The sequence below is a fragment of the Zootoca vivipara genome, chromosome 7, assembly GCF_963506605.1.
Source record: "Zootoca vivipara chromosome 7, rZooViv1.1, whole genome shotgun sequence".
In the NCBI taxonomy this organism is placed as follows: domain Eukaryota; kingdom Metazoa; phylum Chordata; class Lepidosauria; order Squamata; family Lacertidae; genus Zootoca; species Zootoca vivipara.
In genome coordinates this window covers 92,591,364-92,612,452 of record NC_083282.1, presented here as the reverse complement: position 1 = coordinate 92,612,452, position 21,089 = coordinate 92,591,364, and the positions used below count along the sequence as shown (strand labels likewise).

The window sequence follows — 21,089 nt, the reverse complement described above, 5'->3', positions numbered from 1 at the left end:
CAGAAGCGCCAGAGCCACCACCGGCCTGAAAAAAAACAGTGCTGCAAACACATCTGTTTAGTAAGTGGGTATAGTGTTTATTTGGTAGTTGGGTTTTTTATTTTTACACAATTACAAGCCTTGTACAAATCTGCATTTTACATACATATGTATAATCTTTATACAGAGTAGCAACTTCATCAGAGAACACTTATGCACAAGGGACGAAATAACCGATTTCCCCATGGAAGTTGGCTTAGAGTTGGTGGGCATCTCCCTGGCCATGATTTTGACCCAGGACGTCTGGCGTTCCAGCTTGTAACAGCAGCAGCTGTTTCTTCTTCCAGCTGTCTCTTCCCTTCAGAAAGTGCTCCCCCTTTTGACACATCTGTTGCCATATCTATTGTGGGCTGGCAACAGGGAGGCCTGCAGGAGTTGCGAATGAGCACCACCAAAGGCAGCTATGCAAAGTGGCTCAGCTGGGTGTCACTTAAACCACCAGGGTTTGCTACTGGTCTGCAACTGCGTAGACCAGCAGGCCACCCTACAAAGCCTGGCTAGTTGCAAAATGCAACGGGCTGCTCAGTAATTTTCTAGTGTTAGCAGGCAGGCTACAGCAATGGTTCAGTCCCCAAAGTCCAAGGGATGATCTGCTTTAGGGAACCTGGCAAAACTGTATAGCGTGTCACCCAATGCATTCATGGTGGCCACCTGCTTCGGTAGGAGTTCAAACAGTTACCGCAAGCAGAGTCAGCGACTTTGCAGGAGGCACAAAGGCTGAGTTACATGGCTGTCAAATTCACCAGCCTGCAGCAATGCAGAGTGGAGGGAGAGACAGCCTGGGGCTTAACTCTCGTCTCTGCACAGCTAAAAGGATGGAGATAAAAGGCCTATGAAACTTGTTAGTCCCACCCCGCACGGCTTCACATACATGATGGTCTTCCATGTGGTTTATTCTTGGTGCAGGAGTTTCTCCCGTCGTTGCAGACAATGGAGAGCAAAGAGTTTGCGCTCTCTTGTCCTGCTCTTCCCTCTTGGTAATAAGGGTCAGTTTATACTTTCAGCTAAATCAAGTGGCAAAGCTTTGCCTAACAGTTATCACTCCAGGCTTCGGGTGGTGGTGATGTCTTCCCCACAGGCAGAAAAATAGCACTTTTTTGGGGGGGGGGAGAAACTAGGCTGAACCCTTTCCCCTGACAAGCTAGTTTTCAACACACAGAGAATATCACCTCGCATATGAGAGCTGCATACGCTGAAGTGCTGCATTCTCACTTTACTAGCGAATCCTGCCAATTGTATAAGCTAGTTTTGTGTGCTTTCAGCTTAAAAAGCTGGCGAATGCTGATCATGAAACAAAGCTCCCCCTTGCCACTGCTGCATGAAGTTTCATTTCCGCAGATTCCAGACCTACTAAAATTTGGGGTTTTTAATACATATCTATATCTGGTGGTCGATCATGTGAGAGGGAGAGGAAATGACTCTTCCATTTTATTAAACCAGAAGTCAGCCCATCACTGCCACAAGGAGCAGAGGGAAGAAGAGGGTGCCTGCCTTAAACCTTTTTCTGCATTCTGCTGCCCGAGTAACATGGAAGAGCTTCAGGCCAAGACTGCATCCGGCCTAGTTCAGGCTGCAGGTGCACCTTCCACAGGTCTCATACACACCTCAAATGGCAAGTGTCTGAACTGCTAGGAAACAGGTTTCTGCTAAGGCAAAAAGAAAACCCACAAGGGACAGGCAGGCCTCCTTCCTCTCTTAGCCTTGATTTTCATAAAGTGCTTAGTAAAATAATGCTTCACGCCATCCGGTAACAAAAAGCGGCAGGTGTCAATCATTCAAGCCCCTGCTCTTCCAGAGGCACGCTGCGATCCACACTGTGGCCGCCTGAGAAAGGTGTAGCCAATGTGGATATTTCAGGTGTTGCGCTCCCAACTTCTTCAGGGCATGATGGGAGCTGTAGTTTAACATCTGGAGAGCACTGCATTGGCTACTGGGACTAAGGTGACACTTTCACCTCCCTGCTTTTCACTGCTGCTCATGGGACATGCTGGTATCCCCATGCCCATGGCTTCCTGATACCACAAGGCCCACAACCAACGGGTGGCAGGTTGATCTGCCTCCCACCAAAGCTGAACGGCTGAACTGCTCCACCGGAGAAGAAAAGCTCCCCCCAAAAGACACCAACAGCTGAATGACTTGGTTGCAGGAAGCACAATCCAAATACAGAGGCAGCAATGTGTCTGTCCTTCCAGGGTCAGTTCTCGGCTTGGTGAGAAGACGACTCCCCAGCAGGCGAAACGGGGGAGGGGAGGCCTCTCTGTTTTTCTGCCCCCTTTTCCCCCTGCGACTGCAAATTCCAATGCACAGCAGAATCCAGCACTCTTAAAAGCAAAACAAATGCATGCATTGGTTAGCTCTAGGCCTTTCTACTATGTCGTTAACGGCTCCAAACACTGTGGCGTCCCCTCTGGGAGCTGCTCTTTTTGAATGGCCAAGCCTGCTCATCTTCCAGGGTAGAGGGAGCAACTTGGGCTTCCGTCGCTGTTGGAATGAGTTCATCGCAGCAGATAACAAAAGGCCACAGGTCCCAAGTGCTCTGCTGTCCGCTCAAATGCAACAAAGCTGGTGAACGCGGCATTGCCATCAGCCTCAGGGCTGCCAGTCTGACCAAGCAGTTGGTTTTGACTTTCCTTCGCCCTCCATAGTAATGCTTGGCCGACTGAGAAGGGAGTTTTACAGGTGAATGAATACATAATTGCCATCAGGGAAAAGGGACTCAGCTGTGTAAATTAGGTAAGGACACTTGTGAGGGTTTATTAGCAGAGGAAGGAGGTAGAGGTGCATGGGGGTTTATCTATGGAGTGCCTGGGACTTTGGATTTAATGGACAGTTTCTGGAAAACCCTTCATGCATGACAAAACGTCTATTTCTGTTAGTGGCTCAGATCTTTAAAAGCACTTTTCTCGTCCCATCAACTACGTTGGTCCTGCAGCAGGGCGGAATTTCACAACAGGAAGATCTTTCCCTTACCTCATTAACGGAAACTGCTGCTATTGATTTTGCAAGGTGGTAGCAACAGAAAAAACTCTGAAAGCCCTAATGGACCACGTTCCAAGGAGTAGCTCCTCATGCATCAGATGCAGAATTTCCTACTCTGGCCTGGCTGAGAGAAATAGCTGTGCTGTGAGTGGCTGGGTGACAGCTACTTGGTCTCCAGACTAAACATGTTCATAGGCTTGCAGTCGGGAGAGATAATGTGAGCCAATCTGCTGTAGACCTCAAAAGCAAAAACAAGCACATTCCCAGTGTTTTGACTTGTCAGAAACTGCCTCTTCAGTTCCACATCTAGGAATGCAGGCAACTAAATAGGTGAGAGGAAAAGGAGGGGAGGACACCTCTGAACGGTTGGGCCCAGACTCATCTCCCCTCACCCCATCTCAGTTAATATTGCAGAAGCAACCAGCACCGTCCCTGAAAATATTCTTCTGTTTCTTTCTTTCCCATTTTGCCAAACACCCGAAGGGAAGAATGGAACTTCTGCTCAAGCGCTACGCAGGCTACAGGCCCATGAACAGGGCAGGAAGCACAGCAAAAATTGAGGTTCTTTAGCCTTGTAGCAGCCAAGGCAGCCACTTCCCTTGTTCCGAAAGGAAGAGGTTCCCCAGAGGCTCTGGATGCTCAGGAAGGACAACGAAGAAGAGGAGGTGAGAACAGGATGACTGCGGGTCCAGGCCTGGGTGGCTTGAATTAGTAAGGCAGGTTGCAGGAGGGGGGGCAGGAAAGAGAGCAGGTGCTTCAAAAACCCAATTTGCCTTCTGCAGACATGGCTGCCTATGCCTGGCGTGCCAAGCAGGACATGGTAAGCGGGGAACTTCCTCCTCGACTCTCAGGGGAATATCTGGAGTTCGAATTTGGGTGCCCACTCGAGCGCGCTCTTCACCACAGCCAAAGCTGCCGCGCCCAGTGCCACCGTCAGCCCCATGACTGCCAGCTTGACAAAGCGGTTGGTCCTTGGTTTTGTTGCCAAGAGCAACTTTGCCCGCTCCTCCACACGGAGCCGCTCTCTGAAGCGCTGCCGGAGAACTGTGTCTGGCCGCTGCTGGGCTGAAGCCAGCTCAAAGTCTTTGAAGGTGGAAGCAGCCGTCCTGTAGGGGGAGAAGGAAACAGACGCAGGGCACGTCATTCCAAGCAGCCAGGCAGGAAACGGTTCTCCTGCTGTGGAGAAAACAACCTTGGCGAGGAGGTGCTGCTTAGGGCATCACAATATATGTGGGAAGCACCCCCCCCCCAAGTTAGTTTTGTTTTCCGGATCTTGGAGACTAGCAACTTTACCATGAGTTTAAATTCTCAAGATCAGTTCTCTTAAAAGGATATGGGCAGGAAGCTCACTTCCTAGGGATCAGTCCACCTCAGGCAAGGGAATGGAAGAGCAGATCAGAGTTGCCTGAACTCCTGAACTGACCTTGCTTGCTGAACTCACATGCTGAATACCTAGAAACAAGCAGCCAGCCCCATTCTGTCTACCCAGGCAACATCTGAGACCCACAGCCAGCAGGCGATCAAACCAGCCTGCAGCTGTTATCAGAGTCAGGAGACCGCACTTGTAGAAACCTTGAGTGAGCTTATCTTACACAACAGGCAAAGGGGACAACAGATATTTGAGATGCTCAGAAGAGGATAGTGGAGCTCTCATGTGCTCTTTATCTTTGAGGGCCGCTGTTTGGGTTTCTTGCTCCTTCTTTTCTGCTGCAGGAGACGGCATAAGAAGCTACTGAGTGAAAACAACTGCTGAAAGGGCAAGCTACTTTTCTCAAACTGAAGTTTTAAAGGCAGAGAGTGGGTTGCCTTTTTGGCACATGGAGGAGAAATCTCTGCTTCTTTCTGAATTCCTCAGTACTGCTGGTAGTGTGGCCAGCATGTGCAGAAACTGCCTTTTTGACTGCTGGACCCACTATTGGTCTCGCCCAATCCACCAGAGCCTGTCTTCACATGCAGGGGAAGTCCCTAACTCACTGAGGGTTTGAGACCCCTCCACTACCCTCACCTGGCTTAGCTGGCCAGTTGAAGCCGTTCCTGGGGTGTGGCCACTGTCGCATGCTGACAGCTTCTAGGAGCCTCATGTGAGAGCGGAGCGCAGGGTGGGGACCCAAGGTGGACAAACGACCCCAGGAGGAGCATGCTGTGCTACATCTCCACTAACGCCCCAACTAAAGGCTGTCATTACTCACCTTTCGGCTTGCTGCTGAGCAGCCTCCCGGGCGAGTTCCGACGGTGGAAACTGAACGAAGAGGTCTCCAGCTCGACTGATCAGGGTTTCGTACGGAAGGTCTTGTGGGATCTGCGATAAAAGATGGTGGACGGAGGCCATGTCACACTCGCAGGCGAGAACCTCCGGTGCGCGATGGAGCACGATCTGCAGAGAAGCAAGCGGCAACTCAGCTTAGGTGGCGGACGGCACCGACGCTTCCCTGTCACAGGGCTACCATCGCAAGGGTTCAAAAGGTCCCTGCCAAAGCATGCTGCAAGGAGGGTTCCACTCTAAACCCTCTGGGTATGCCCCAGTATGTAGTTTGGTTTCTTTGGAAATGGCAAGTGGCATGCAGTCCTTCTGTCTCCCTTACAATTTTGCTGCATTGCAGGGGGTTGGACTAGATGCCCCAGGGGGTCTCTTCCAACTCTAAAAATGATATGATTCCATGAACTGTGGCAAGTCAAAATTACCTCCAGGCAACCAGATGCAGCCCTCCTCCTCCTCCTGCTGCTGCTGCTGCTGCTGCATGTGAGAGCGGCCAGGAGAAAGAGAAAGAGAGCACAAGCATGCATGGCTCCACAGCAGCAGCTCGCCCTTGACTTTATGGATAGGTCCCGAGTAATGACCCATCATCCTCTGAAAAACAGCAGCCTTCCTCTCCAACATGCAGAATATTTCCCATCCCTATGGTATGGACTGCTGGCAACATTTTCTGTGAAACTCCCTTGCACTTCTCTGCCCAAGCACAGCAAAACTGATGATGGTGGTGATGATGATGATAATAGCGAGGAGGAAAAGCAGATACTCTCTCCTACTGACTCAAGTTTGTTTTCTTGATGGAAGAGTTGCATCTGGAACTCTGTGCTAAATGCAAAGCATCTACTAAGCAGCAAAGCTGTCTCTTGCAGCTCTATACTCCTTAAATCATTTAAAGAGAGGGGGGCGGAAGCAGAAAGCACAGCCTGGTTTGGTTCATGTACCACTGCTGAAGTGAGCGACACCTACCACTGCTGCAAAGTAGATTGGCATTAGCGGGTGACATGCCAGGAAGAAGTCATACAACCGCACGACATGTCTGAAGTCAGACAGCACGTGCCCAAACCAGGTGATCAGCCAGCTGAGGGCAAAAATGGTCCCCACTTCAGCTCTGTGCAAAAAAAGGAAGAGGAACAAAGAAACAAAAGGGTCAAGGTAAAGCATCCCTGTGAGGGACAGGGGATATCGCGAAGTCCCTCCCCTCCTGAGTTCAAGCCCGTCCCCGAGCAAAGGGGAAAGCAGGGAGAGTTCCGATTCCAGTGGGGAAGCAGGAAGTCGTGTCCGAGGCTCGGGCAGGGTAGAGGAGCCAGGGTCCCAGGTGGGACAGGAAGGGGCAAGCAAGGGGGGAAGACCCATCCCTCCAACTCCAGAATTACGCAGGAAGAGGAGGGGCAGGAGGATGGGTCTGCCAAAGCTTTTGTGTTGGAGAAAGACGCGCCAAAAGCCATTAGGAGGTTCTGAAACCGACTGACAACATCGCTCCGTGTAAATAGCAATGACTTGAGCACTGTAAATACGCAGCACCAATAAAAGAATAAAATGCAGAGCTGCGTAGCGTCGTTACTCTGAAGTAGTCCACTCCGGCCACTGTGACAGCAACCTCCTAATCATTTTTGGGCTACTTCGGAGTTGCCGGGATGAGCGTGTCCGAGGCGGAGAAGTGGCGGCAGATCGCTGAGCAAGCCCAGCTAGAACTGCAACAGCTGTCGCTGCAGGCGCAGGGAGAATTGAAGGCAGCTAAAGAGGAGACTAAGAAGGTCCAGGACGACCGGCTACAACTTGCGGAACAGGTGAGAGAGCTCCAGGAAAAAGAGCAGCATTTAAGGGCGGTGGCGGTAGACCTCCAAAACAAGCTGGATGCAGAGAAAAACAAGGCGGGAGGGGCTCCCCAAGTCCAAGTGCTGCCAGGAAGAAGAGCAGGGACCCTTGTAAGCAAGTTCAATGGAGACCCGAAGGAGTTTCAGGGCTTTGAGACTGAGATCGTGTATGCTCTTGAGCTGCACCAGAATGAGTTCCCCGATGATGAGCACAGAGTAGCGTTTATTGTGGAACATCTCACCGGAGCAGCCAGGGAGTGGCTAAGACCATTAATCGCAACCAAGAATCCTTGCATGAAAAATGTCCAACAATTTCTAGAAGGTTTGAGGACGATGTATTCGTCCGATAGTCATTTGGACCAGACTAAGGAGGAACTGCATAATTTACGCCAAGGAAATATGACAGTTCGCGCATATTGGGCGAAATTCACCATGCTGGTGCACAGACTGGGGTGGGTTTTGGATTCGCCTCCCATGCAAGCTGCGTTTTACTTGGGTTTGAGCGAGGAGGTGAAGGATGAACTCTCGAGAGGTCCAAAGCCCAGTACTATGGATCAGCTGAGCAAAGCAGCTCTGGCGGTGGGGGTGAGGCAGGAATCCCGGTGGAACGACAAGCAAGCGACGCGCGCAAAGCGGGCTTGGTTCCCACGGTCGCAGGAGAAGCCACTCCCTCAACAACCCTTTCAGGCCACGCCTGGAGCCAGCCAGGACCAGGAGCCCATGCAGATTGATAGCGCGCGCGCGCGGGCTTTTCAAACCCCAGCGGCGCCAAGACGCAAGGAGGGAAGGGGCGGGAATTGCTTTCTCTGCAACTCACCCCAGCATCTCGTCAGAGACTGCCCACATCGCAGGGAGTGGCAAGGAAAGGCGGGAACGGTGGTGCCCTCCCCCACTGACGCAGCACCACAGCAGGGAAACGGGAAAGCCTGGCTGCAGGAGACAAGGGGCAGCAGCCAGGCACAGTCAGCAGACAACAGCCCCAGCCCGCCCACCCGCACAGAGAGGTGCAGAGCCAGCCCACCCCTCCCAGAGCAGGAGTGGTTCTAGAAGTGACGCTAACGCTCCCAAATGGCTATCCCCTGACGGTCCTCGCCTTAATTGACAGTGGGGCGTCCGCCAACTTCTTCTCGAGAAGCTTTGCAGAAGAGCACCAAATCCAGCTTTTGCAGTTGGATTTTCCTCTGCACGTAGCAACCATTGACGGCAGGGAGCTGCTGGGAGGGGCCATCACACATCAAACCCCCCCCATGAGAATGACGGTGGGAAGGCACTCAGAGACACTGGCTTTCAACGTCACCACCATCTCAGACCCCCCCATCGTCTTGGGCATGAGCTGGCTGGCGCGCCACGACCCCTCCATCAGTTGGCACCAGAGGTGCATCACGTTTGGGTCAGACTTTTGTCTGGAACATTGCATGCAGCACCAACCAGGGGAGGGGCCTCCGATAGCCACGGTGGCCACCATGCATATCAAAGGGGGTGAGGCAATACCCAAGCAGTACTGGGACCTGCAGGAGGTCTTCAGCGAAGCGGAGTCCGACCACCTACCCCCGCACAGGCCTTTTGACTGCCAGATCAACCTGGTGCCAGGGGCGACGATACCCCCAGCCAAGCTGTACGCCATGTCAGACCAGGAGCTGGAGGATCTGCGCGCTTTCATCGACAAGAACCTCAAGCGGGGGTTCATAAGGGAAAGCAAGGCAGCAGGGGGCAGCCCGGTCTTCTGGGTGGACAAGAAAGACACGCAACAGCGCCGTCTTGTGGTGGACTTTAGACGGCTGAATTCGGTGACAGAGCCCGTGGCTTTCCCCATGCCCAGAGTGGATGATCTCCTGACAGCGGCACGCAGGGGCAAGATTTTCACCAAGCTGGACCTAAGGGGGGCGTACAACTTGCTCAGGATCCGGGAAGGAGATGAATGGAAAACCACGATGTTCACGCCTCTGGGCTCTTTTGAATATCTGGTGATGCCCTTCGGTTTGCAAGGGGGCTCAGCATGCTTCCAGGCCTTCATGCACCACGTCCTGGGGTCCCTCCTCTTCAGGAAATGCTTGGTCTTCCTAGATGACATCCTTATCTACTCGAATGACCCAGTCCAGCATGTGAAAGATGTCAGAGAGGTGTTGCAACGCCTGAAGGAGAACCACCTGTATGTGAAGCTGGAGAAGTGCAAGTTTCACACCAAAGAGGTGGACTTCCTGGGCTACAAGCTGTCAGACAAGGGGCTGGCGATGGACAAGGACAAGGTGCAGGCCATCCTGGACTGGCACAGCCCCAGGACGCGCAAAGATGCCCAACGCCTACTAGGCTTCGCTAACTTCTACAGGAAGTTCATCAAGAACTTCTCTCGCGTTACGGCTCCCATCACGGACTGCCTGAGAGGCAAGCAGAAGTTCAAGTGGACACCAGAGGCGCAAGCAGCGTTCGAAAGCCTCAAGAGAGTGTTCGCCTCAGACCAAAACCTGTTCCATGTGGTGCAGGACGCGCCCCTACGCATTGAGACAGATGCTTCTGAAAAAGCTGTGGGCGCAATTTTGTTGCAACTGGACGCCAACAGGGAGTGGAGACCCTGTGCCTTCTTCTCCAGGAAGCTGACACAGCCTGAACGCAACTACACAGTGTTTGATAGGGAACTTCTTGCGATCTACGCTGCGTTCCAGCACTGGCGACACTTCCTGGTGGGCGCGAAGCACCCCATCCAGGTGTGCACAGACCACAAGAACCTGGAGTTCTGGAGAACTGCCAGGGTGCTCAACCAGCGGCAGATACGGTGGGCAGAGTTCTTCTCGAACTTCAACTTCTCCATCCACTACATCCCGGGGGAGCAGAATGTCAGGGCGGATGCCCTCTCCCGCAAGCCAGAGTACATGGAGGAGGAGGCGCCACCAGCCCCAAGGCACATTTTCCCCCCGTCGGCATGGTCCTGCGGAGCAGCTGTGGTGAGCGAGGCAGAACTCACAGCACTGACGGCAGCGGATGAATTTGCCAACCGCATCTTCAGAGAACTGAGAGGGGGGAGGGAGCAGGCAAAAGACTTTGCAGAACGCAGAGGGCTGCTTTTCTACAAGGGTGCGCTGTACCTACCCACCACCCAGCTTCGACGTACGGTCCTCAAGCAGATGCACGACAACCCTACAGCGGGGCATTTTGGAAGGGACAAAACCGCTCACCTAGTCATGAGACACTTCTGGTGGCCAGGGGTGCGGGAAGATGTTCGAGACTATGTAAGGGGCTGTACCACCTGCCAGCGGGCGAAGGTGGTCAGAGCAGCGCCACCAGGGTTGCTGGAGCCCTTAGCCACACCACACAGGCCGTGGGAAGTGGTGTCCATGGACTTCATCACGGATCTGCCTTCGTCCAGGGGTAAGACTGCAGTGTTGGTGGTGGTGGACCTTATGTCCAAAATGTGTCACTTTATACCGTGTGCCAGGGCAGTCTCGGCAGAAGAGACAGCCAAACTGTTTGTTGATCACATTTTCAGACTGCATGGATTACCTTTAAGGGTTATTTCGGATCGTGGCCGCCAATTTGTTTCCAGGTTCTGGCGGCGGCTCATGAACCTCCTGCAGGTGGAGGTCAGCTTGTCGACGGCTAGACACCCGCAGACCAACGGACAAGCGGAGAGGGTCAACGCCATTCTGCAGCAGTACCTGAGATGCTACGTCAGCCAGCGGCAAACGGACTGGGTGGATCGCTTGCCACTAGCAGAATTTGCCTACAACAATGCAGTGCACGTCTCCACAGGGGTGTCGCCCTTTAAGGCCAATTACGGGCGCGACCTCAGATCTTTCCCAGAGAGGGAGAGGGAGGAGGAGGAGGAGGAGGGCCCACAGGCTGAGGATTGGGCAGAGGAACTGGAGACGGTGCACCAGCAGCTCAGAGAACACTTGGAGAGGGCCAAGGAAGCGTACAAAAAGGGGGCAGATCGCCACAGGCGACAAGGGGAGGTCATCAGGGTGGGGGACAAGGTGTGGTTGTCCTCGGAGGGCCTTCCCACCAGAGGGAGGTGCAAAAAGCTGGCACCCAAAAGGCTGGGCCCCTTCACGGTCACGCAACAGGTAAACCCGGTGGCATACAGGCTGGCACTGCCAGAGGACATGAGGGTGCATCCAGTGTTTCATAGATCGCTGCTGTCGCCGTACAGGGAAAGCAGCAGGCTCCGAGACAGAGAACAAACCCCCGAGGGAGGGGGGGAGAGGGAAGGCAGGGAGCAACTCAATGAGGCCACGGCCATCCTGGATTCAAGGTGGGGGGTGGGGGGACTGGAGTACCTCATGGCATGGGAGGATGCTCCACCGTCCCAGAATGAATGGGTCCCAGCCACTCAGATACAGGAGGAATTCTTGGTGGAAGAATTTCACGCCCTCTTTCCCCACAGACCCAAGCCCTGGCACATGGAAAGGGAGGGGGAGGAGGAGGAGGCACGGGAGAGCAGCTCACCATGGCGCTGGGAAGCGGAGTTTGAGGAACCAGAGGATGAGGTATGGGTGTCACCGAGATCCACCCAGTCAGAGGAAGGAGCAGATTGGCAGAACGTTTTTACCCCCACCAGCTCTGACGCCACGGACTTTTTGGGATTCCCGTCCGCCCAGGCGGAAGGGGGGGGCTCGCAGGACTGGGGGGAGGTATTCACACCAACGGGCTCGGAGAGCACTGAGTTCTTAGGCTTCCAGTCGTCACCGACACATGGGGGGGGCCTGGGGAGGGGTGAAGGAGAGCTTGGGAGGGGGGTGGATGTGAGGGACAGGGGATATCGCGAAGTCCCTCCCCTCCTGAGTTCAAGCCCGTCCCCGAGCAAAGGGGAAAGCAGGGAGAGTTCCGATTCCAGTGGGGAAGCAGGAAGTCGTGTCCGAGGCTCGGGCAGGGTAGAGGAGCCAGGGTCCCAGGTGGGACAGGAAGGGGCAAGCAAGGGGGGAAGACCCATCCCTCCAACTCCAGAATTACGCAGGAAGAGGAGGGGCAGGAGGATGGGTCTGCCAAAGCTTTTGTGTTGGAGAAAGACGCGCCAAAAGCCATTAGGAGGTTCTGAAACCGACTGACAACATCGCTCCGTGTAAATAGCAATGACTTGAGCACTGTAAATACGCAGCACCAATAAAAGAATAAAATGCAGAGCTGCGTAGCGTCGTTACTCTGAAGTAGTCCACTCCGGCCACTGTGACAATCCCATTTGCTCAATCCCTCCCCCCCCCCAAGTTGCAAATTGTAGCTGGGGTGGCTGTTCTCCTCATGATATGGCATGGGATTCAGAGCAATTCCGGAAGGGACAAGCTATCAAAAGAAGCTTTGTGACATCTTCTTCCTTGGAGGTTGCCAAGATTGAACAGGTGTCTGCCTGTCAGAAATGTTTTTGGATGTCCCACTTCAAGGTCGCTTCCAATTCTACTTCTCAGAGCATACAAAAGAATATGGACACTGAAGGCCTAGAAGCCACTAACTGCATCACCAAATTCTCCAAGCTTTGCTTCTCAAGAGGGGCCCTGAAAAAGTCGCTGCTCAGTCATGCTAGGCAGCATTAAGGGAGTACTTCCTAGGGCTAACCTTCAATTGCATGCATTTTTAATTTTTTTAAAAAAGGAGAGTGCAGCAATTCCACCTACCTCTGCATGAAGTCGTGCAATTCTGGGTTCACCTGATCTATAATGGGCATCAGGTAGTTTAAGATGTGCTTGGTGTTGTCCATTGTCGGGTCCATAAAATCCCTGCCAGGCAAAGCAGGGCTGATCAGCAAAGGCATGAGGCAGTGTGAAGCAAGCGCTCTCTTGTTTATCACAGACAGCAAACAGTGCAAAGCAGACAAAGAAGCCAAGAGATACCCAAATGCCCAGGGAAGTGGGAATAGCTCTGGTTCAGGGAGACGGGATACTTTTCGGTTCCAACAACCAGAGGCTCACTCACAGTAAGCGGCCGGCAAGTGTACAAACTTGAACATAAGAGTGGCTGTTGCAGCCGAGAAGCACATGGAGGTCCAATTTTTTATTTTAGAAAAGGAAAGTCACCAGGACTCCAGCAGAAAAACATGCTGAAACCCCGAAGGCGTGGGTCCAAAGTCATGGCTGGCTTTTGAAAAAAAAAAAACATACTTTATGTTCCTGAGGAAACTATGTTCACAAAGGGCTTGGTGCACTGTGAATACCACAATTGTTTCGACACAGACTGAAAGCAGACGGTGGGTCCTGAAACTGGCCATTGCCACTAGCCACTAACGTTTCTGTAAAAGCTAGCTTCAGGAAAGTCTGGCAAGGGCTGGTCCCAAGAAGAATCTGGGGGAAACAACCCTCTCTCCCAGCAGGCTCCCAGTAGATTTAACACACCCCTTCAACCTTTGCCTCATCTTCTAGTTAGTATTTAGAAAGGGTGTGAAAGTGATTTCTCTGCAGGAGGCTGGCCTGGCTTTGTTTGGGACTCGAATACTTAACTCTCACAGCTGCCCAGTCCCTCCCATTGCAAACAAGATAACAATGAATGGAAATAGGGAAAGAGCAGCAGCAATGCATCCGGCATTCATTGGCTTCCCTTAACTGCACCTGCCATCCCACATTACAGTGAAATACAGGTTTTCTTTGTCCTCTTTTAATACTGTTATATTGTGCGTATGGCAACTCTGTTTGTACTGCAGTTACAACAGGGGTAGGCAACCTAAGGCCCAGGGGCCAGATGCGGCCCAATCGCCTTCTAAATCCGGCCCGCAGACGGTCAGGGATTCAGCATGTTTTTACATGAGTAGAATGTGTCCTTTTATTTAAAATGCATCTCTGGGTTATTTGTGGGGCATAGGAATTTGTTCATATTTTTTTCAAAGTATAGTCCGGCCCCCCACAAGGTCTGAGGGAGAGTGGACCGGCCCCCTGCTGAAAAACTTTGCTGACTCCGGAGTTACAATAAGATCAGATTAGATTATGTCCTCTTACTTCTACCCAGAAGATTTTAATCCATCCAGTCTGCTCTCCAGTCCCTCCCCCCCCCCCCCCCCCCGCGCTTTTTCACCAAGAACTGAGTTGGGCAGAACTACCACTGCCTATCAAAGTGCAGCAGAACGTTTTCTAATCTGCATCAAAAAGCAACAGCAAAAGGAATGCAATGCTGATTTCTGGGCAGAATAGTTCCTGGCACTTTAAGTAGCACAGTCCTAGAACAACTAGGAAGGGTGCAATAGCAAAGGACCTGGGTTTCAACCATCTCTATTACAGAAGCCCAGTGGAAGTGCAGGAAGGAGGTGTTGAATCTTTGAGTGGGATTCACCCAACAAACCCATCAGTGGAAGCCTTCTGCAAGGGCTTTCGCTTGCACAGTGGGGCTTCCCTCTCCTTGCCCACCCTAACTTTGGCCCTGGAGTAGGTGGCAGAAACCCCAGAACAGCTCGCGGGGGGAAGGGGGAGTCATTCCGCCTGGCAACCTAATACGCTTGCACAGATGGAACGTTTGTAATAGCACAATGTTGAAACCCACCCTTTAATTTTTTTAATAAGCCTGGGTGACATGCAGAGAATATGGTCGGGGGGGGGGGGGTTAGACTTCCCCCTCCAGAAGGGCCTGCATGTCCCTCCTCCAACTGAGCACGCCAACAGTCAGGAGGTACCGTAAGGGACGTTTAACCTTCATTGGGAGGCTGCAAACCCAAACAACAGGAAGTGGAAAGGAACACAAGCACTAGGCAGCTCCACTCAAGAACCAACCCCAGCTCCCTTAGCGGGAGGCTGATACACAGTACAAAGGCTTTAAAACCCACTGTGGAAAGACACTTAATGGGAAGGGCCAGAGCTTAGCATTGGAGAACATGTTTTGCATGCAAAAAGGTCCCAGGTTCAATCCCTGGTGTTTGCAGGTAAGGCTGGGCATGTTCCCTGCCTAAAACTATAGAGAGCTGCCACCAGTCAGTGTAGGCAACACCAAGCTAGGAAGACCAATGGTCTGACTCAATATAAGGGAGCTTCCTATGTAAATCCTATTGGATTTGCTCAGAGAGAGAAAGTTGGCGATTTGGGGGTTCCAAGGTAAGGAGCAGCTTCAGCATCCTCGTTTTCACTGTGTGGACTTTTCTTTCTGGCTCACTCCTTGTTAAAGGCAGAGGCACCATTCTGCAGCAGGGACCTAACAACCAGCGCTAACCTATTCCTGGAAGCCAGGTGGGCTGCCATGTGAATTCGCCACTGCGCAGCAACCCTGGAGCCTGCTCCATGACTCCTTTCAGGCCCCGCAGTCAGGGGTGCTCTCTAACGCAGACAAGAGTACCTGAGGTGATGGGTTGAAAGCTTTTCCACGAGGGCTGTTGCCAGTCTCTCTCCAACCACAAGCAGAAACGTGACCACGATGTCGTGGTAGCCTTGGTAGTAGTGAAGCTGTGTGTTGCGCTGCAAGACCTGCAGGATGCTGTCAATCAGCTCTTCCTGCAGCCCCTCCCTCTGCTCATCTGGCATCCCTGCAGGGAGAGCAGCAAGAAGGGTTCGGAGAGGCAACGGACAAGCTGGCAGCTGAGAACATCCACCTGACATCATCCTGCATCCCAGTGACATGAGTTGCCTGACTCCCTTGTCTCCTGCCAGCTGAAGGCAACACACATAGATCCGAAGGCAGAATCATTAAGGGATTCCTGGATTTAACGACGGGGGTCAATGATCTCCTCAGGCCCATGTCCTTCTTGTGCATACAGTGTGCAGTCCTGCATGGTAATAGTAGTCTTACAGCATATCTATCTGAAGGTGGACACCCCTTGGTTCAAGCAATAAATCTAATAATTGCCCAGGCAATTTATCTCTCATTTTAATCATAAGTCTCGCAGCTTCATTAGATATCAAAATATCACTGGTGCTCAGAGGGAGACTCAGTATTTGGTTCCTTCAGCTGCATCATCAGGAACTTAGGCAGCAGCAGGAATTGGGAGGGGGGAAAATCCTGCTGTGATCTTGAAGAGCTGCTGCCAAAGACAGTAGTCAGGACCTAGGCTACATGGCCTATGGCATTACTTGGCACAAGGCAAGGTCCTATTTTCATGTATTTAGCTGGCTTGAGGCAGTTTAAAATGCAACACCCTTCAATTGGCTAACTGTTCCAGTGCAAGGAAGGGGAGTAGTTTACATTTGAGCAGTTAGGCTCCAAACTTTTCAGCTACAAATATATTGGGTTGATATTCTGCAAACATGAGCACCCTCTGGTAGTACACAGGACCCTTTCCTGCACAATGAAATACAGCAGGATTGCCAGCGGCAAACAGAAGTGGAAGCTGCATCTTCCTCTGCACGTAGAAGTTCTCCCTGAACTGGATCTGCTGGCAAAGGGACTCATCTTAGCACATTAAGAGTCACCAGCTGTTTCACTTCAGGTTGAAGAAAACCATGGTCTGAGGCAAGCAACAGCTAAATGAAGCATACAGCAGCATCACCCATTGGTGGGGAGTGAAAACACAAATGCAGGCAAAGAAACAGAGGACCTCCCTCAAGACTCACTTATTCTGGGCCACTGGAGTGTTGCTAGGGCAACATTATCGCAAGCAGCATGTCTAAGCTATCAACTTAAACTACTGTAGTTCAGGCATCATGGTTTTCTACTAGGGGTAGATGGTTCCGTCTATTCCCGGCTCATGCCAACTTTCCATGTATTTATTCATAAGTCTGCTCTGTCCCATTTCCACATTTATCTGTGAATTTCTTAAAGCAAAATATGTGTGGAAAGTCATAACTAAATTAATATTTCAATGTATGTTTTGCTGCAAGATACTATGTCAATGCATACATCTCATAAATACTTTTTTTGAGCCAAGAAAATCAGAGAAGTATGAAATCCCAAAGGATGATTGTGTTCCAATCTGGTGTGGGAGGTGTATATTAGGTCATATCACCAAAAATGCAGGCCAAATGAAATTCTCTGTCATCTCTACTTTCAACCCAAGGGATTTCTGCAGAGACCCCATAGCTGGAAGCAGAGAGAGTGCTTCTTGTACCTGGAGGAAAGCGTCGGAGGGATCGCCTCACATCCAGCAACACTTGCTGGTAATCTTTGTTGTCCTCCCGGAGTTCCTCACCTAGGAGGGATAGAAGAGTGTCACAAATCCACAGCAGTCACAAAAGGAGGACCAGCCCCAAGGAACTAAGGAGGGAGTATGTTTTATACAGCCGTAAAAACGGAAACTGAATACTGTACCTATTAACAAGTACTCATCAATGCCCCAAACATGGTTTGATCTATGCAATGGGACACTAACAACACAGGTTCTGAGCACCAGGGAAACACCAGTGTCTCTTAAGGGCAGCACATATTGCAATGCCATCTGAACAGGCTTCTTCTCTTCACCTGCTAATTGCGCCAGACAGCACCAGCTGCACTTCCAAATGGATTTGCTGCCATTTGTGGGGGCTGCAGCTAAAAGGAGTTTTACTGGACTCCTGGATTTATTTATTTTTATTCTAAACCATTCCTGGATCTGCTTTTTAATAGCATAAAATATGCAAGAGGGTGAAGCCACGGAACAACTCTGTGTGAATACTAAAAGCTATGTTAATGGAAGAGAGCTCTCCAATTACATAAAAATAAATAAAACCAAAGTGCAATCTGTGCTTTGTTTGAGTAATTAACCCCACACTCAAGCTCAAAGGTTCCCAGAGTCTTTCCCCAGATTGCAATAGTTATGTGGCTTCACCTGGCGGAGGTGGCAGGTCCTCTGTGTTCACATTAAGCAGCTTTGGCCACACCCTGCAGCGGATCTCATCCATCAGAAGCCCCCCTTCGCTGATAGCCATGCGCCTGAGTGCAGCAATATCCACAGGCTCACTGCTCAGGGCCTGGTAGATCTCTGCTTCTTTCCTTTTTTTCTTGGAATCACAGTCTGCAAGAGAAACAAAAATTCAAACTAGCCTTAACAGCAGTTTCGCCTGCTAATGATTGTGGCCTCAAAATGCGACAGTATTTACAATTTGGGGAAAGTGGGGCGCTAGATCACACTTGCCAAGCCACCAAATCAGCAGGGTGTTTTCTGCAGTGTAGTTAATGAACTGGTTTAAGAAGAAACCAAATAGCTGACTGAAAGGCAATGGTGACACAACAAACATCAGATGGGCCAATACAAATGTTGCAGGCTAGTAACTTTGTGACCTCTTTGCAGGAGTGACTTGGCACTCTGCTGTTTCATTATGGCATCCTTAACTTAATGCTCTGAAAGACAGAACTGCTAAAGTGCCACACAGGACACTTTTTTCCTTTCTGTTTAGTACTGTACACAGTTTGGTATTGCACACTCAAAAGATCTGGCCGTCAGTCACTGTGACACTCTCCATCTCAACAGAATCACATCAGAAAGTGTTGTATCACAGAAAGCTTTATTCACACCAACACAGACACGTAACCTCATTCCAATGAATCACAAACTAAGCAACACTTGCATCAGTAGCACTTGGTACTTGACTGTTGCTAAAAACTAGCCAATTTATTTTTAATACAAAGGGTAATAATAATAATAATAATAATAATATTTATACCCCACCCATCTGGCTGGGCTGCCAGCAGTAATAAGGCAAGCAGAAAGCAAGCACATGATCCAGTATAACCTTTTAAGGATATCTGACTGTTATGCAAAGCAGCAAGCTAAATGCATTGGGCACAATACAACAAGCTCCCAAAGATCGAAACCTTTTGCAGTTTCATTGTGAACACTGCTACACATCTGGATCTAAGCCACCAGAAAAAGCTGGTGATCATCAGCTGCTTTGTTTTATGTTCATATACTTCTCCAGTGCAAGAAGGAAAGTGCTTGGCAGTGGGGGGTGGGGATCAACAACATCCCCAGGGAGCCAAATATGTGGAAGCATGACCAGTTTGCATTTAAAAGCCTCTTTCATAAGACACTCTTTGTGCAATTTGCATCCTTAACACCCACTCTTAGAATTCAGATGGGAGCTGATTTGAAGGGCTCTAACTTGGCAAGGCAACTTGTCACTCTGGATAGTTTTGCAAGACAACAAATGACCCAAAAGGAGGACACCAAAAACCCTCACCCCCCCCAAAAAAAATTACACAACCCCCTGCAGTTTGCAACAGTGCCTTAAAAACTTTGGTATGCAATGTGTAACTCTCTTGCGTTTCCAGCTACATGCAGAAGGTTGTTTTGGCAGGAAATTTCATGAGTGCTCAGTTTCTACAGAACACAATGCTGGAACTTGGAAAGCTACATGCCACTTGACAGAAATCATCCCAAAATAAGCAAGACGAGAAAACAGGAGGAAGATCTCTACTTGACTCACAGTCTAAATCAGACATCCCCAAACTTTGGCCCTCCAGATGTTTTGGACTACAATTCCCATCATCCCTGACCACTGGTCTTCTTAGCCAGGGATCCTGGGAGTTGTAGGCCAAAACACCTGGAGGGCCGCAGTTTGGGGATGCCTGGTCTAAATAAAAGTTGACCCTGGTTTCTTTCTCTTTCACTCTCTCCTCCTTATTGCTAATTTGTACAGGTGTCATTACAGTGGAATGGAAGGTCCTCAGTGCTCTGGTTCCCAAGGACGGCAGTAGCCGAGACAACTCTGTTTTGTACACACACGACTTCAGTGAGTAAGTATGAGTGGAATAAAGTGCTATTTCTCCCCCCAAAGAAGCCCCTCAGTGGCACAGGCAACAGTGAAATGGATTGCATACATGCAGGAGGGTGGCTAAAAACTTATCTGTCTAAAGGGAATGATTCAGTTAGGTGTGGGATATTTTTCCTTATGAGGGCCACATTGCTTCTAGGGCAGCACATCATTGGTAGGTGGAGCCAGAGGCAAATGTAGTTGCAGCAAAAAATCCAAAATTTGCTTTTGTACAGTAATTTTTTTCTATGACTAACCCTCTCAATCAAAGTTTAACAGCACATTCTAGCCAGACAAAAAGGAGGCTGCAAAGCAGGGCGAGTGAAGGGTGTGTATCCTGGGGAAAGTCCCATGGCATTATATATTGTATATCTTCTTCTTCTTTTGCTGCAAGTTGCCAGGAGACCTTCCGGGAACAAGTACTGGTATCTAATAAGTCCAATGAAATGAAATGAAATGAAATGAAATGAATGAAAGGTAGAAACAGTTGCACTTGGTTCCTGAGCTCGAGGTTCCCCACTTCTAGGTTACCTCTTAGACCAAGAGCTTTCCAGCCCTCACCCAGGCAGCTGCGGTTTTAAATTTCTTTTCCTGCTCATTTTAATCATTTGTAAATGTTTTATTTGCTTTTGTTCCAACATTTCTTTTAAACTGCTTACAGGTTTTACAATAAACCGGTACCTAAATTTTGTTAAGTATGCACACATCAGAAGATGGGTCATAACCCTCCTGAGGGAAGCCCGCCCACCTACTTCACTTTTGCACTGGAAGGGAAATGGTTTGAACACACACCTGTCTCAGCACTGCGGGGGGAGGAGCAGCTTCCTCCCACCCTCATTCAACAGTGCTTTGGAATAATCTGCCTCTCCCACCCCCTCCCCCCAAAAAATAAAGTACACAGGGAACCAGATGGTGGGAGTCGCAGTTGCTTCACCTGTTCGACTTCTGCCTGACACTTCTGAGAAGAGAGGGGAGAAAACGTCACCCGTCGCCCCGCCCATCCCCGGAACGGTCCCCTCCGATTGGCTCCTGCCTCCTGAGCGAGGGGAACGGGGCGTGGCCTCCACTCCGCCCCTTCTCCCTCAGGGCCGCGTCGCCCCTCAGCGGAGCGAAGGCCTCCCTTTCCCCCCTCATGCGCCCGGCTGTTAAGTCGGTCAAGGGCCTCGCACACCCGCCTACCGAGCGGCCCGCGTACCTCGCCTCCCGTTGTCGTGCGGCGGCGGTGGTGGCGGCGGCCTCCGGAGGGCCATGGTCTCTGGGCGCCGCCGAGGAGCATCCCGGCCGGGCCTCTCCGGCTTCGTGTCTCTTTTCCCCTTCTTCCCTTACTCCTCCCTCCCTAGGCTCCGCCCACTTCTCGCTTCTTGCCCGCCTTGGCTGGCGCCTGCCAAAAACGTCACCGCTGCCGCCAACCGCCGCGCCTCGAGCGCACGCCGGAGAGGAGTAAACAGC

The 21,089-nt window shown here is 51.0% G+C and overlaps 1 protein-coding gene across 6 annotated transcripts; it reads right to left on the bottom strand.

The window, feature by feature from the left end:
* Nucleotides 1-56: 56 nt before the first annotated feature.
* On the bottom strand, nt 57-20,982 carry TBC1D20 (TBC1 domain family member 20). 6 transcript variants are annotated; one of them, XM_060277382.1, is made up of 8 exons: nt 20,820-20,982; nt 17,717-17,902; nt 17,021-17,101; nt 15,316-15,502; nt 12,684-12,785; nt 6,236-6,377; nt 5,208-5,317; nt 57-4,124 (listed from the first exon to the last, which is right to left on the bottom strand). In XM_060277382.1, exons 1-8 carry the CDS (start codon nt 20,914-20,916, stop codon nt 3,866-3,868), a joined length of 1,164 nt encoding a protein of 387 aa, XP_060133365.1. In that variant the 5' UTR covers nt 20,917-20,982; the 3' UTR covers nt 57-3,865. The 6 variants fall into 6 exon arrangements, with proteins under 6 accessions (XP_060133365.1, XP_060133363.1, XP_034977992.1 ...); XM_060277380.1 differs by having other exon boundaries at nt 5,208-5,392; nt 20,820-20,980; XM_035122101.2 differs by having other exon boundaries at nt 5,208-5,392; nt 20,836-20,974.
* Between the last annotated feature and the right edge of the window lie 107 nt (nt 20,983-21,089).

Coding starts and splice junctions, on each gene's coding strand:
- TBC1D20 (XM_060277380.1), bottom strand. CDS start 20,916: ATGCTCCTCGGCGGCGCCCAGAGACCATGGCCCTCCGGAGGCCGCCGC. Junction 17,102..17,716: donor GGACCTGCCACCTCCGCCAG/GTGAAGCCACAT, acceptor TATCCCTCCTAG/GTGAGGAACTCCGGGAGGAC. Junction 5,393..6,235: donor CAATCTACTTTGCAGCAGTG/GTAGGTGTCGCT, acceptor GCTTCTCTGCAG/ATCGTGCTCCATCGCGCACC.